General features: G+C 39.9%; 1 protein-coding gene across 1 annotated transcript in view; it reads right to left on the minus strand.

Moving 5' to 3' along the window:
* Positions 1-14,731, minus strand: part of TNKS (tankyrase) — a 147,599-nt gene that overhangs the window by 20,468 nt on the left and 112,400 nt on the right. Inside the window, exons 12-16 of the mRNA XM_075708749.1 lie at positions 8,389-8,560; positions 5,663-5,742; positions 4,520-4,665; positions 3,172-3,337; positions 256-475 (exon numbers count right to left, since the gene is read on the minus strand). Coding sequence (XP_075564864.1) covers positions 256-475; positions 3,172-3,337; positions 4,520-4,665; positions 5,663-5,742; positions 8,389-8,560 — 784 coding nt within the window. The remainder of the gene's footprint in view (positions 1-255; positions 476-3,171; positions 3,338-4,519; positions 4,666-5,662; positions 5,743-8,388; positions 8,561-14,731) is intronic.

The raw sequence follows: 14,731 nt of genomic DNA on the forward strand, positions 1-14,731 counted from the left end.
AAAGAAATCAGGTATTAGGAGAGGTAAACTAAAGAAAAATTATTAGACAGAAAAGCTGAAGCAATTTTTCAACTCAAAAGCTCCTCTTTCCTAGTAACTGTATTACCTCCTGAAATACAGCTGCCACAGTTAACAACTCTCTGTACAGGACAATCCTCTGTGAAACTCTTACTATACCAATGCTGGTTTTGGTGATTAACTTCTGTAGCCCTATCATAAATACACAAGCCTTCAAAAACCTGGTGAGCCACCCACCTGCAAGATGTAGTGGTGTTGAATTTCTTCCCTGGGTGTCTCTGCAATTGATATTTTCTTGAGTACATAGCTTCTGCACTCGTGCCAGGCACCCCTTCTTGGCAGCATCTAGCAAGGCAGCATCTCCTCGCAATAAGTCCTGGATATCTGTGTCTCCCTCTTTCACCAGATCTAGAGGAGTGTTCCCATCTCGATTCTTTTTTGTTGGATCAGCTCCATGCTGCAAAGAGCAAAGTGGAATGCTACTGTCACAACCACGAGCAGAGCAGTGCACATAAGTGGGTCACTATTTTGTTGGCACAAGATAGGAGGCGGGGGATTTTGCCAACCTGCCATCAAGAAGTAACAACATGAGAGTAGGCACATGAGAATAAATCCAGGAGGCTGAGGCCTAAAGCACTGGTCTGCAACACAGCTGCATGAATCTCAACTCCACAGGCAAGAATGGCAGCCCTCTGCAAGAGCTGCCACTGCTCTGCTTGCAACTGAAGTAGGTTCAGGAGCATATCCTGCATATAGCTGTACCCTACTGTCACAGCAGGCGCTAAAGAAAAGCCAACTGCAAATACCTTGCCTGCCAATCCCTTCCTTCTCCTGCAAACTGGCTGGCAGAGATGTTTCCTCAGCACACCTTTCCGAGCTAGTGAAGCCAGGCCCCAAGTTTCACTAAATGCCACCCTGCTATTGAAAGGCACTTGTTTCAGAAGGGAACTAGAAAAATACTCATTTCTACACTTTCCAATGGATAACAACACCATCTTAAGCAGTTTACGGGTCCTGGAAAGCAGTGAAGAAAACATTTTGGTGGGAAAGTGGATTTGGATGACTGCTGGAGTATATCTGTGCTGGTAAAACATGCAGATCAGCCAGTGATAAGAACACAGTACTGGAGCACGGGGACGAGGAGGGAACATATATCTACATACAGCATATGGTGTGAGTCACATCCACATACAATTTTGTGGGAGGACAGCTCCTTCCCTGTTCACTCTCAGCAGCAGTAGGAAAAAACAAAGACAGAGAAGGCAGAGGCAGCTGCTGGCACTATAGTTCTCTGGCTGGCCCCTTCAGAGTAATCACACACAGTGGTCCAACCCTGCCAGCAAATCTACTCTGCCATTTCTCACTGGGGATGCCAGAAAAACTGTGTTAGTGTCGAGCCACAGGGAATGAGCTCGGGATGGGGAGAACAGAAGGAATTAACTGCCTTGTATTTGCAAGCAGTACAGCAACGCTCAGGGTGTAAAGGGTAAACATCAAGGGACAGAGTATTGATTACACAGAACCAGTTCCACATCTGTGGTGCTTTTGGGAAGAGAGCATACTTTGCACAAAGCTTTTAAACTGCAATGGCTTCTCCAAGATACGACTTTAGATGCCTTAATTTAAAACTCATCAAAATTGGAACTATTCAAATACTCTCCAGAACAAATATCTAAATGAAGAGGCAGTGTCTTCTGAGACCCCTTCAATGGCACAGAAACAAATGAAGTTGCTAATTTTAAAGAAAAGTGATGAAAAAAGAAAGTCTCTCTAAAATGCCTGTACATTTTTATTTCCTTCTTCAAGCAGACCAGCACAGAAAGAGCACAAGTCAGGAGGAGTCAAGCTCAACACCCACAGCTCAGCAGAACTGACAGCACTGCCAGCTGGCATAGGAGACACAGCAGGAGAAGCCCCGAGCAAACGGCAGCATGAGCACATATCCACGGACACTCAGAGCCTTTACAAAACTGTGTCACCTTGAGGGCATATTTAGCTCTTGTGCAAGCATGATTTCAAAAAGAAAGATTTCAACATTTTTCTATTTCCTGTTGTACATCCATTCAGGATCCTTTGAACACAAAAAATGGCTGCATTCCCAGTGGAATGATCAGAAAACTGGAGAGACCTCCAGTGTCTACAAAGTAACACCGTGCTTGAGAGATTACAAGTGCTCCTATAGCTTGAGCTAACATCTGTATTCAGCTGTTACTACCAGGGCCATCATCGTGCCTACTCCACAGACATGTCCAAATATCTTCTGCTTTCTACTGCAAATATGTTTCAAACTGATGTGTTACCCCCTCTGAATGCTTTTTTGGTAATCAAGTGAAATAATTAATGAGATAGGGCGGAAACAGAGGTGCTTTGCAGCAGCAAATGTAAAAAGAAGTGGATGGGGAAGAGCCTCATCATTTTAAGACTATCCATATTCTGACTTACTCCTATTTTAAATGCTGTGCTTTAGAGGGACATGAAGTAGGCAAGGCTAAACCAGGAAATAGGATTGGCAAGAAACTCTACTCCAGTACCCTCTCTTACCCTCCCACGGCAGGATATGACCTGCCTTAAGAAGTCCCTCAAACTCATGTTTCTCACTGGAAACATGTTGGCATTACCTCATGCTTTTTACAGGTTCCTCCACTAATTATAATGAATATTTATTCCACAGTATATTAATATGCGTTTCCTCCAGGAGCTTGATAAATTATACATTAACATAACAGTTTTAAATTTCTCACATGCCAGACACCATTTAGGACCCACCTTCAGTTCCTGTTCTGTAACACAGTCTTGTGTAAGTATTTACAAAGGTTTACTTAACTGCAGTAAGTGTTCCAGAAAGGCACGAATAGGATAAGGTGGGTTTTTTTGTATTTTTACACAAATTCAGCTGCTTTTTCCAGTTTGAGAGTCCTGTCCTACTTGGCTAATAGTATTAATACACGTACTGGAAAAAGAACTGTACTGGTGATTCTTTGTAAGTGAACTGACATTACACAAGAAACCATCTGACAATTGTAAGCTGAAAACAGATTCAAAGACACCATAAACAACTCACTGAATGCAATTAACTTTGCATTAATTAATTAATCTTCAGCAAAACCAAACATATACACATTTAAAGACACATCTGAGAACTCCAGCACATACTTTTAAAAGCAGCTTGCAGATTTCGTATTTTCCTTTTGCTGCCGCTTCATGCAGAGGAGTGAATTTCCACAGGTCTGCCACGTTGACAGAAGCCCCGTGCCTCACTAAGAGTTCAGCCACTTCATAGTGTCCATAAGAACAGGCATTGTGCAGGGGTACTAAGCCACTAATCAAAGAGAAAGTATTAATAGCTACAGAAAATAAAATCCAATATACAGCCATACAAAGTGCCAGTAGATAAAACTCCCACTTCCACCAGACATTATTGGTATCTTTCAGTCTTTCCAGTGTTCATGGCTTTATTTCCATGCTATTAAAACATCAATTAAAACTTCATTATCCTCCTTCAGTTCTCATCCATGAGACTTTTAAATACTTAGCAAGCACCAATGTTACTACTTCCACAAGCACAGAATCATAGACTCATAGAATGCTTTGGGTTGGAAGGGACCTTTAGAGGTCACCTAGCCCAACCCCCTGCAGTGAGCAGGGACAGCTTTAACTGGATCAGGTTGCTCAGAGCCCCATCCAGCCTGACCTTGAATGTTGCCAGGGATGGGGCCGAGCAAGTAACTTCAATGCTGTTAATCACAGCCAAAAACTAAATTGCACGAATCACTGATATTCTGACTTTGGATATTTGAGTGCAAATTTCAGAAAAGGTGTAACACTATACAACGGGTTTGAAGTATGGTTATTAGTAAGCACTGTACACCTGATAGATACAGAAAGATACCCAAACATTTCTTTCAGGAATAGCCTGAAAATTCAGTATTGGAAATGTTTTAGCATCGGAAATGAATTATCCCCCACCCTGAACCAATATATTGGAGTGAAAGATGAAACATAATCATGCTATTCTACATGGCTGCTTTGCAAATAATGCGAAAAACTGTAAATGGTTTGTATCATTTAACTGAATATTAACTGAACAAATAACTGACTTAATAATAAAAGCTAGTTAACAGAATTAGAAAAATAACCAGAGATAACCCTGGTATTTTACCCCATGCAAAACTAATTTTAGATCATCTGAAATAACTTAAAGGCTGCTTTTAAGCACAACAAAGTCTCCAAAATGGGCAAAAGGGGGAAGAGACGGATCATGTATTACAGTGCCAGACATGTACCCGACAACAGCTTTGCCAGAAAGCCAAGTATGCCTTAATGGTCTATAAATCTCTCTGCAGTGATGTCAGGAACAATGCAGAACAAGAAGAAAGAAAAGAGAAAAATTTTCAAGAGAAAAATATGATGGCTTCTGAAATCTGAAGCAAACTGAAGAGAGGGGGGGTAGAAGTCTCACACTAACAGAAAACAGAGGAGCGTATCATGGAATTAAATTTACCCTTTATCTTTGGCATGCACATCTGCCCCATGGTGCAACAGATACTCCACCACTGATACACGGTTATATCCTGCAGCAAAGTGCAGTGGTGTTGAATGACGGCCTTCCAAATCTCTACAATTCACATTCTGAGGGCTGCAAAGTTGCTGCAAAGACAAGAGAAGAAACAAAAACCTAGTACAGAACTCAACCAAACAAAAAACCCCACAAACCAAACAAAAAACCAACCAAACAAAAAAACCCCTCAAACTATCACCCCCAAACACCACAACACAAAATTTGATCCATTTATTATTACATACAAATTTTTAGAAGTTAGGTTTCAGAAAACTTCTTTCCACTTAGGCAAAGTTAAAAAAAATAGCTGCTCTAAATTTATGGCAGAAAGTACTTCTGTAACAAACAAGACTTAAATGATGGAAGCAGTATGAAGACATTCCTAATGTATTAGAAAGGGTGAGCCTCTAAACCATCAAGCACCAGGCTCAAGGCCATGTAACTTTCTCCAGATACGTTAGCATTTCCATGTTATGTTGTCTTCAGAAATCTAGAAATATTGAGCTTGGCAGTCAAAGGAGTTGCTGGTGCACAAAACTGCTGCTGTTTGAATATGTATCATGAAGTTCAAGGTGAGAATGCATGCAGTACAATCTCTCTGCAGGCTATTTTGCCCACAGACCAAGTATGAAAGACACTATCAAACCCTCCTGTGATACTGGGATTCCATGGCCTGACCCTTCACCTTCAGATTAAGGATGGCTTAAAATGTGAAGTCTGCTACCTGTTAACATTTTTGTTTGCTTTCCTTCTGATTGAATCATGCACCTGAGGCTTGTTTCTACTAAACTGTGATTCTGAGGATCCCAGGGTCCACTTCAAAGAATTACAGCTGCATCTGCAACATTGCATCTGAGTCCCTTGAAGACACGACTGTGTGAAGGACTGGGAGAATGAACAACCAAAAGCTCAAGAGAAACATCTCAGCCCATCTGAATGCGCTACCTTCTAGAACAAAAAAAGAAGAGATTTGCCTTCCCATTTTTTATGATTTACCATCCACTGTGCACTACTTCCACAACTCTTGTAGCAGAGGCTTTCACAGCAATACAAAGTGGAAAATTAACATGAATTGCTCAAACCTACCTTCACAGTTTCCAAGTCTCCAGCTTTGGATGCTTCTAATAACCGATAATCCACGTCAGATGTGCGCACAGGTGTACTTTCTATGTAGGGAAAAAGATGTTTTAGGATTACTTAGAATCATGAAGTTACATTAACTTGTGCTCAACACATTTGCTAAACTGGGGGAAAAGAAGTCTGTTGTCATTTATGAAAATGCAGCTGCAGTTGTGATGTTCAAGTTCATATTGCCTAAATGGCTGAATAAGGAGCCTTATTTCAGTGTAAACCAATCAGATTTAGACTCTAGAGCTGATATTATTCTGCTAAATGGAATTTCAATGCTTTCCTAATCCTACATATGGCAAAAATGACCATTTCTGCATTTAAGAAATCTATATGCTCACTGGGACATATTAAAAATTTTGCTGAAGATCAAAAGCACCTTTCTCAACAATTTCAGCAAACTGCATGAGGCTCCAGTGCACAGCTAGGGTTAAACATGCTCAGTTCAGCAGCTGAATTACAGCCTTCACACTCTGCGCTTGCGATATGTTTTGTACTATGAAGCAGTGACAAGGGGATGGGATTTCTAAGATGGCCCTGGCCACATGGTGACTGCCTGCTTTATGATGCTCCAGTTGTGTACTGCACTTCATAGCAACAATGAGATCTGTCCCTTGTTATAAACATGGGGTGGTTAAAAATAGAATCAGAAGAATGACATGGTGATGAAAAGGAGACCTTTTGAGAGGTACCTTTTTTCCTCTTTAAATGACTGTATGACAATGACAGGTTCTGGCCTCAAAACTCTTTTTTACCCCACTTCTCATTAGAATATGGCTGTGAGAAAGCAAGCATGCACTGAGGGAAGAGGAAGTGGCTGGAAAGGAGCAGTGGATTAGCTATCCCTAGAGCTCTTCAGTGTTGCACAAAAAGGAGCTGAAAAGGCAATCTTGATCAATTCATTTTTAATAGAAACTGCTTTCTATTGTAGAAGCCACTCCTCTCAAGCTCAAGGATTTATGGACTAGAAGTTTTGGCAGCATGTTACCTGATCAGCGACAGAAATGACTGCCTAGTGCAAAACAAATGAGGCAAGGTGAACTTGGGTTGCAATTCTCTATAAGAACATAAGAAAGTCAGAGTGTTGTAACAGGCTAAACTCATTCTAGATGGGCATGCAACTCCATCAAAAATACTTAAGAGACTTCTTTAAATGTAGAGAACTGGTACTATGTCCCAGAAGGAAACTGCAGAGACGTTGTGAGGAGGTACTTCTTACAGACTAACACAGTCTCTGCAGAATCCAGTCAATTCCTGACCTTGCAAAGTAATCTGTGACTATATCACAGGAATGGAAAAAGGGGTAGAAAGGGATATTTGTTTTCTTAAATAGCTATCCTTACTGGAAGACATCTAGTATTTCCTATTGCAGCCCTATTTTCTCTTCTTGATCAGTGTTTTGTGGCCTTTTGCTACCTCCTTGCCTTCGTACTCACTGCAGGGAGAGGAGGAGGAAGCGAGAAGTGACTCCTACAAGTTCAACTGTTCGGTGAATAAACGCTCTCAGTTGAAGGAAAGGCTGAGAAAGCTCAGGGAAGAGGGACAGTGGCACCTTTAATACATGCAAAGCTGCCAGCTCCTTTCCTCGAGTCTCCCTCAATCCTCTGGAGCAGTTCCACTAGCAAGCAGTTGGACTCGATGATTTTAAAGATCTCTTCCAACCTAAATGATTCTATGATTTTAAGTGATTCAAACACATGCTGCAAGAGAAGGATGGCAGCAGGGGGTTGACACAAATGTTAGTGACTGTGGGCAGAGCATAGCATGCAAACTCCTGTTGTTGGAGCGGGTTAAGATTTCAGCTCACACCTTCTTCATCTGAAGTTATTTGCCTCCCCTTGCTCTCCCCAACAGCACAACCACCTCAGCGTCCTGAGGTAGGGAGAGAATAGGTGAAGCTAAGTCCTATACTGGATCCAAAGCTCTGCTCCTTAGCAATTCTTTATCTCTTCTCTGGTATCCTGTCCTTGTCTTCAAAAGATAGACAAGACCCTCACTTTGGTGAGGGTAAAAAAGGAAATCAATCAGAAACACAACCTAATTACTACAGGAAGGATACACTTCAATTCCACTAGATTAGAACTTGAGTACCAAAAGGCTGCACTGAGCAAAGAAACAAACCAAATCTTACTCTTCAAGAAAAGCCAAACTAGCAGCATTTTCTAATAAGCATTTGAAAAAATTAACAAGCTCACTTTGTGAGCTTTCATACATTACATGACTATACTCCTACCAGTTGCAACCAAAATCTCAAGCAGCTAAAGTGGCATCCACTGGCCACTATGCCATCAGAAAGCTGTTTTCATGGTTGTTATCTCACAGTTGGGAAGTAGCTCAGCAATCAATTGTGAGGAAAAAAAAAATCCAATACTATATGGAAAATATTTTAAGCCTTGAACTCAAGAGTCAGGTAACAATCTCTATCAGAACAACTCCAACATTTTAAAAAAATATTTCTTTAACCCAATCTTACAAAAACGAACATGCAGTAGTATTTGGTAAATAATTTTGTGGGTTTTTTTCTGAAAAGTATCACGCAGTACATGCTGTAGATGTGTGCACATGATGACAGAAGGGAGGGATAAGAAAACTACTGCAAATTTCTTGCACTGAAAAAGAAATAAGATCCAGAGCTGTAAGGGGCAAGCTGAAGTTTAAATGCACAAGCCTTTATTTTTACGCACCACTTAGAATCTGTTGCACTGCTTCATTTCCCATCTGTGCTGCTGTGAAGCCTTGTAAAGAGATGATGGAGGGATCAGAGCCGTAATTCAGCAAGAGCCGGCAGGTTTGCAAGTGACCTGCTAACGCAGCCCTGTGCAATGCTGTTTGACCAAGTGTGTCCAGTGCATTCATCTGAAAAATCAGCAGCAATATAAAATAAAACATTGTTACAATTAAAAGCCTGAACCTGTCCCTGCCCTTAATAAGAAGGGCAATAACAAGAATTTTCTGGCATACAAATTTATCTATCAATCGCTCTGCATTGCAACTAAACAAAACCAAATGACAAAATAAGTAAACAGTCCAATGTAAAGATAATTTACCACAGATGCCTTCCTGTCTTTTAACAACGCAGGTGATTTGTTTGCATGGCTAACAGACAACACAAGATCCCCAAAACCGTACTTAAAATAGTGATCAAGCTTTTGACAAATTCAATGCAGATCAACCTTGTGCAAGAAAAGCAAAACTCTCACAGAAGAGGAGAAGGTAAATAATTAACCAAACAATTCAAAGATCTTCCAGCTTTAAGGAAATTACCATCTGTCATCCTCAGAAGAAGAATTAACTCATTACTCACCACCAAGAATTAAAGCAAAACAAAGATGTCAGATTAGGATTTCTATGAAGGAGTTGGGGGGGGAAGAGGTTGGATGCAAACGGTCCATTTCCTCCTCACTTTTTGTACTTTTACAGAAATGTTAAATATAACTGGATATAATTCTACTCAATACAAGACTGTATAAACAGGCAAAATGGAGTACCACTTTCAAAGAGTATGATATAATGGAAACCTATCTGTCTGTCAAGATCTAAGAGTATCTAAATAACTAGAAGCATCTCCACGGGCTCGCTATCAGAGAAAGGAAGAGAATAATAGAGAGCTTTAAAAAGCAGAAAAAAAGCCCTCATGAAAATAACCTTTCAAGAAGATACTTTGTACCTAGCAGCGATTCATGACAAATTTAAATGCAAATGTCCAACAGCTTTTTTACCACTTTATGAAATACAGAACTACTCTACATTCTCTGCAAGCAACTCAGAACCTGTTATCTGTTTCCAAGCCTACAGATTGCAGGCTGTGAACTGCATGCATAATAGAGCGTTACTGTAAAAAACCCCACCTTGTTGCCTTCTCAAAATCTTTGTGGTGGCAGCGAACAAAGGTTTTGCTTCTTACTTCTCACCTAAAATGCAGCCTGCAAACCCTACTACCTTTCCATGAAAACTAGTGAAAAAATATTTTTGGGTAAGATGCATATTCTGTAACTAAATTAATTTAATTAGGGGGGTAACTATGTAGACAATATCTACTACCAGATAGGGTAAAAAAATTAAGTAAAATACCTGCAATCCAACAATATCAAGCCACAGGAAAGAACAAAGAACTACCACATAAATAAAGTGGAGTGTGATTTGATATTGTCTGAAATTCTTCTGTATCCCTGAACAATTCTACAGGCTGGTAAAGCAGGAATTTCTCAGATCACAAACCTCTCTTGCAGGAAGAGGTACAAGAGAACAGTTCTGCTTTCTTCTAACCATGCTCAGCTCATGCCACTCTAATGGGATTTCGCTAAAAGTTTTGTTTTAAATAAAAACTTACTGCTATCATAAATATTAACTAGATGCTGAATGTCCCAAAGCTATAATTTTGTTCAGATGATGATCCTCATCTGTTTCAGGACACTGGATACCTTTCACCACTGATAAGGGCACAGAGAAAAGCAGAAGTCTGGGGCTGTACAGGTTTAGTGATTGTAAAGGCAGAATGAAATGAGACTTGTGGATTCTGGAAGTAGCTGATAACACTCTGTTCACCCAAGAAAGAGAATCATAATTAACGTCTTCTGTAACACTGAATTCCTGTGTTAAACGTTCCTGTACTGAACAAATTGAAGAACAGCAGCAAGGCATTCACACTGCACAACTCAATACTGACTGTGTACCTGGAAAAAATGTTAATATTCATTTGAAAAGAACGCTGGCAGAGTCATCAGATCCATCATCTCATATGTCGTATGCAGGTCTCCTTTCACCTCCAAATAATTATCTTTGTCAACAATCGATTCTTGTGGCAGAAGAACGCCAGCCATTTGAAGAAAAGCCTGATTACTTCTGGGACAAAGAGGGCTGCAGCTGACAGAGGGATGCACGCACCAGACGAAGCTGTTCTTTCCCTCAGGAGCAGAATTAGGCTTTGCAGGGCAATTTCATGGGGAATATGTTCACTTTGAGGCAGATCTGCTCTCGCCAATCACACAGCACCTGTCTAAAACCAATCCAAGGATGTACTGCACTAAGGCTGAAGGCAACAGGATGTATTTTCAAATGAAAATCAATTTGAGCATTACAAATTGAAATACAAACTGAGATTAAACTCTCATAAAAATCAAACCTGGTAAGACATATGCCTGCCCAATACTATGTCTAAAAACATAGGCCCTTTCAAATTCAAAGCTGAAGTTTAAACTCTATTTGACAAAATGTGAAATAACAAAGGTGTACTGCCTTATTTGTGTGCTGAGAAGGCCGATTGTTCCAGCTGCACTAATAAAAAAAGAGACATATTCAACTGGTCCCCTTTATAAGCAGTCTGAAATTAGAAGGCTGCAGTTCTGAATTACCTTACAGGTGAGTTTTCTGCAAGGAGTTGAAAAATGACAGATTTGACAGCTTTTATGCCACAGCACACTGGCTCTGGATCTGGTTTCTTCCCCTTTTAGCATGAAAACAGTCACTCCACGGCTCAAACCGCAACATAAAAGCAGAATGCAGGTATCAAATGAAAAGTGTTTTTAAGTAAGGCTTTTCATGGAAAAAATCCTATACAGTATTTCCTATAGAGTACATCCTATACAGTATTTCCCACTGCAGAATTCCTTCTGTTCTTTCCTTTCATCCCTTTCATTTCCTCTTCCCCATCCTGGATATATGTAGCAGAGAAATCAAAATGGTCGTGTATCATCAGACACTGAAGAGATTTTTCTTCGCTGCACTGCTGCTGTATGACAGCGGCGTACACAGCTACAGCAATATTTTCTTGGCTGCCATGCACTTGTGGCAGCTCAACAGCTGGGACCTGGTCAGGAAACTTTTTTTGCACGACATCATGAGCATATCAGCTTTCTGTTGGTGTCAAATGCCCTAAATATCTTACTACTCCTTGACACTACAGCAGCACAAAATGCAACAGCTTCCAAGCACTGCAATTTTCTCTGTGAGATCTTTCTAAAATACCTACATTCTAAAAATCACATGTGAAACTTGTGCTCTGCTCGCCATTCCAGTATCAGGGTATCCTTCCCTGCACAATGCAAGCACTCTCACCACTGTCCTGTTGCATTTGCTCTGAAGACAACTTGCACTTTGTCTTGTGTCTTTATGCATCACTAACAATAAACAAGATAGGAGTGAAGAGAGGCTGGTGGCAATTTCAAGCTCTGTCAGAAGAAACCCACCCTCAAAAAAAAAAAGAAAAATAAAGGTCTAGTTTCACTCAGAAAGCTCCTAAATGATCCAGCCATATGTTCCATAGTTGTCCCTTTGTATAAAAGCTTAAGATTAACATCACTAAGTTTGGATGTCTAAGCAGTGAGAAAAGTTGAACCACACAATCACACCAAATCACACAGCTCTTCATATTGTTAACCATCATAGCCTAGAACCTGCTGCATTTCTGAAAGGAAATTTAATTTTTTCATGCTTATTCTTTCTTGAGAAAATCATACCTCTACCTGAAATGTTGGAAACAAATGTATTACACAACAAGGTTACTCAAAACCATTTAAGTCTGTTGTGTGGGTCTAGATAGACGGTGACCATTGTCAAATCCATGATCATGAAAGGCTAGCAACTTGCTACTCCAACACACAGAAATAATTGTATAATACAAAGATCTGTAAGGCCAGGTCCTTCTAGCAGAACAGAATGAAGTGATTTCTGCTACTGTCATGAATAGGGACACTATCTGTCTAACATGACCTTAGAAAAGCTCATTTTCTCTTGCAGAAGAATAGTTTCAACATTATCCTTTAGAAACATAACACAGTTAAAGAAATAGCATTCCTAACATCTCCACACTTGCCCAAGATACCAGTGAACTTGCATGCTTGCGGGCCTTTCTTTTCAACAATCGTTCCAGTTCAGAAAAGACTTTAATCCTTTCCTTCTGCACTGCTAGAAAGCCAAGCATCTTTCTGAACATGCTAAATTTCCCATGTATCTCTAAATTCAGAGAAGGAGCTAGTTTTAAGAGGTATCCAACTATCTGGCAATACAACAAAACAGGATGAAAGCCACTTTTTTGTCAGTTGACCACCTTCAAATGATTTTCTTTTTAAACAAAGGATTTCGACCATCTTCAAAGATATAATTGTGGCACTTGAAGATTTGCTCATGAGTCTAATAAAAAAATAGTTTATGTTTGAGGAGCCTTTAAAGATCCTCTGCTTTTATATTTGATCAGGTACTTTGAGGTTATTCAACATCAAATAAGCAGTGGTGTGAAATGCTGTTTCACACTGCAGTTCAGGCAAACAAGTAAAAACTGGGTATGGCATTTAAAACCACAGACATTTATGATCCACATTCTTGAAGAAAATTCTAAGAAACCTCAAGGTTTGTCACTTGTGCTTTAGATGTACAGTTGACAGTCAACTTCTGCAAACTCAAGTAACAAGCTAATGAGAATATCTTCACTGACCATGGAATGGGCATTGCTTAGACATACTATGCTGATGTGCAAGTGATATGCACCAAGGACTTCTTCATGGTTCAAATTACAAATCTAGTCTGTGTCCTCATTAAGAGCCAGCAAGTCACAGCAAAATAAGCACGTTTTGGGTACAGGTTGACTCTTGGCAATACTAGTGTTCTTAGAAATATTTCTGTAAAATAAGTCTAGATCAAGCACATGTTATTCAAGCAGTCCTTCACTTATTATTATAGTCTGACATACTTCAAACAGCAAATCACACAGTGATAAAATTAAGGATAATCAAATCCAGTTCCAAGACCACGAACCATCTCTCATTCATCCCAAGCAAATCCCCTAAAGCCAGCCCATTTCCCAAACATACACACTTCACATGTTATCTCACTTTTGCTGTCTGACACAGATCACAGCTGCTCCTCATGAAAACGGAAGAGTTTCTTCTCGATTGCTAAAACAATCACAAATGATTTTCAACCTACAAAACTTTACATGATTTTGTCTCCTAAATCCATTACTGATTTTTTTTTTTTTTTTTTTTTTTTTTTTTGGTGGATCAGCTGTCTGCCTTTTGGCACTGTATTTCAGAAGAAGAAAGTTCCACTTTCTTTGAAGCCCCAGTTACTCATCTTTTTCAAATTCTTACTCTCTCTATAATCAGTAGCGGTTTCCAGAAGGTGGATTAAAGCTGACTTATACAGTACCTTTCCTTTGATGGAAGAAATGGTTGCAAAGTAAAAAAAAATATGGTAGGTCTCATCCATTCACGCTTCAGTAAGCATTTGATACGGGATCACATGGGAACTGAACATATTGAAAGCAGGAGAGCTGCTAAGTGATTGGTTGTGGGATAATTTTGTTTTAATATTTTCATTAATGATCTTGGTTGGCACAGGAGAATGTTGAAGGGCATGAATATGAAAAATTAGCAAGAAAAAAACCTAGATATTCTCTGTGTACTACAAGACTACAGCAAGGGTCTGAGCACTACGTGTCATGTCTGTTAAAAAGGCAAACATGATCCCAGTATGCATTAGTCCAGCATTTACATCAGAGATATGGAAGTGCCATCATGTAAGCAGTGGGAGAATTGCCTGAGCTCCAAGATTTCCTCTGGTGCTAGTAAAGAGAAGGGTTATAAGGACAATTAGGAAATGGCAATGTTCCCTTATGAGGGGAAGACTAACTGTTTGAGGCTTTTAGCCTACCAAAACAAAAGCTAAGAATTGCTTTGTTCACTGCAAATACCTCAGCAAAGGAAGCATCAAAATGGAAAAGAGGGGAAGCATCAAAATGGAGAAGAGGTATTTAAACTGCAGGAGAGTGCTGTTTGAAGAACAACTGTATATTCACTGTGAGGCTGCTACTGCTGGAGGACTAGATTCACCAGCTTATGAGAACCCTCTCGAAAAAATACAACTACAACTAGACAGGATCAAAGAGCTTAGTATATCTGACTGCATCTTATGAAGTAACTAAAATTCAAGGCACAAAAAGAGCAAACAGGAAGAAAAAGCTTTTAGAAACACAACAAACGGAAAAAATAAAAAACCTGTATCATGCTTTAGGGATTAAAGCTGCCATGTCCC

The sequence above is a fragment of the Pelecanus crispus genome, chromosome 4 (assembly GCF_030463565.1).
Source record: "Pelecanus crispus isolate bPelCri1 chromosome 4, bPelCri1.pri, whole genome shotgun sequence".
Taxonomy (NCBI): domain Eukaryota; kingdom Metazoa; phylum Chordata; class Aves; order Pelecaniformes; family Pelecanidae; genus Pelecanus; species Pelecanus crispus.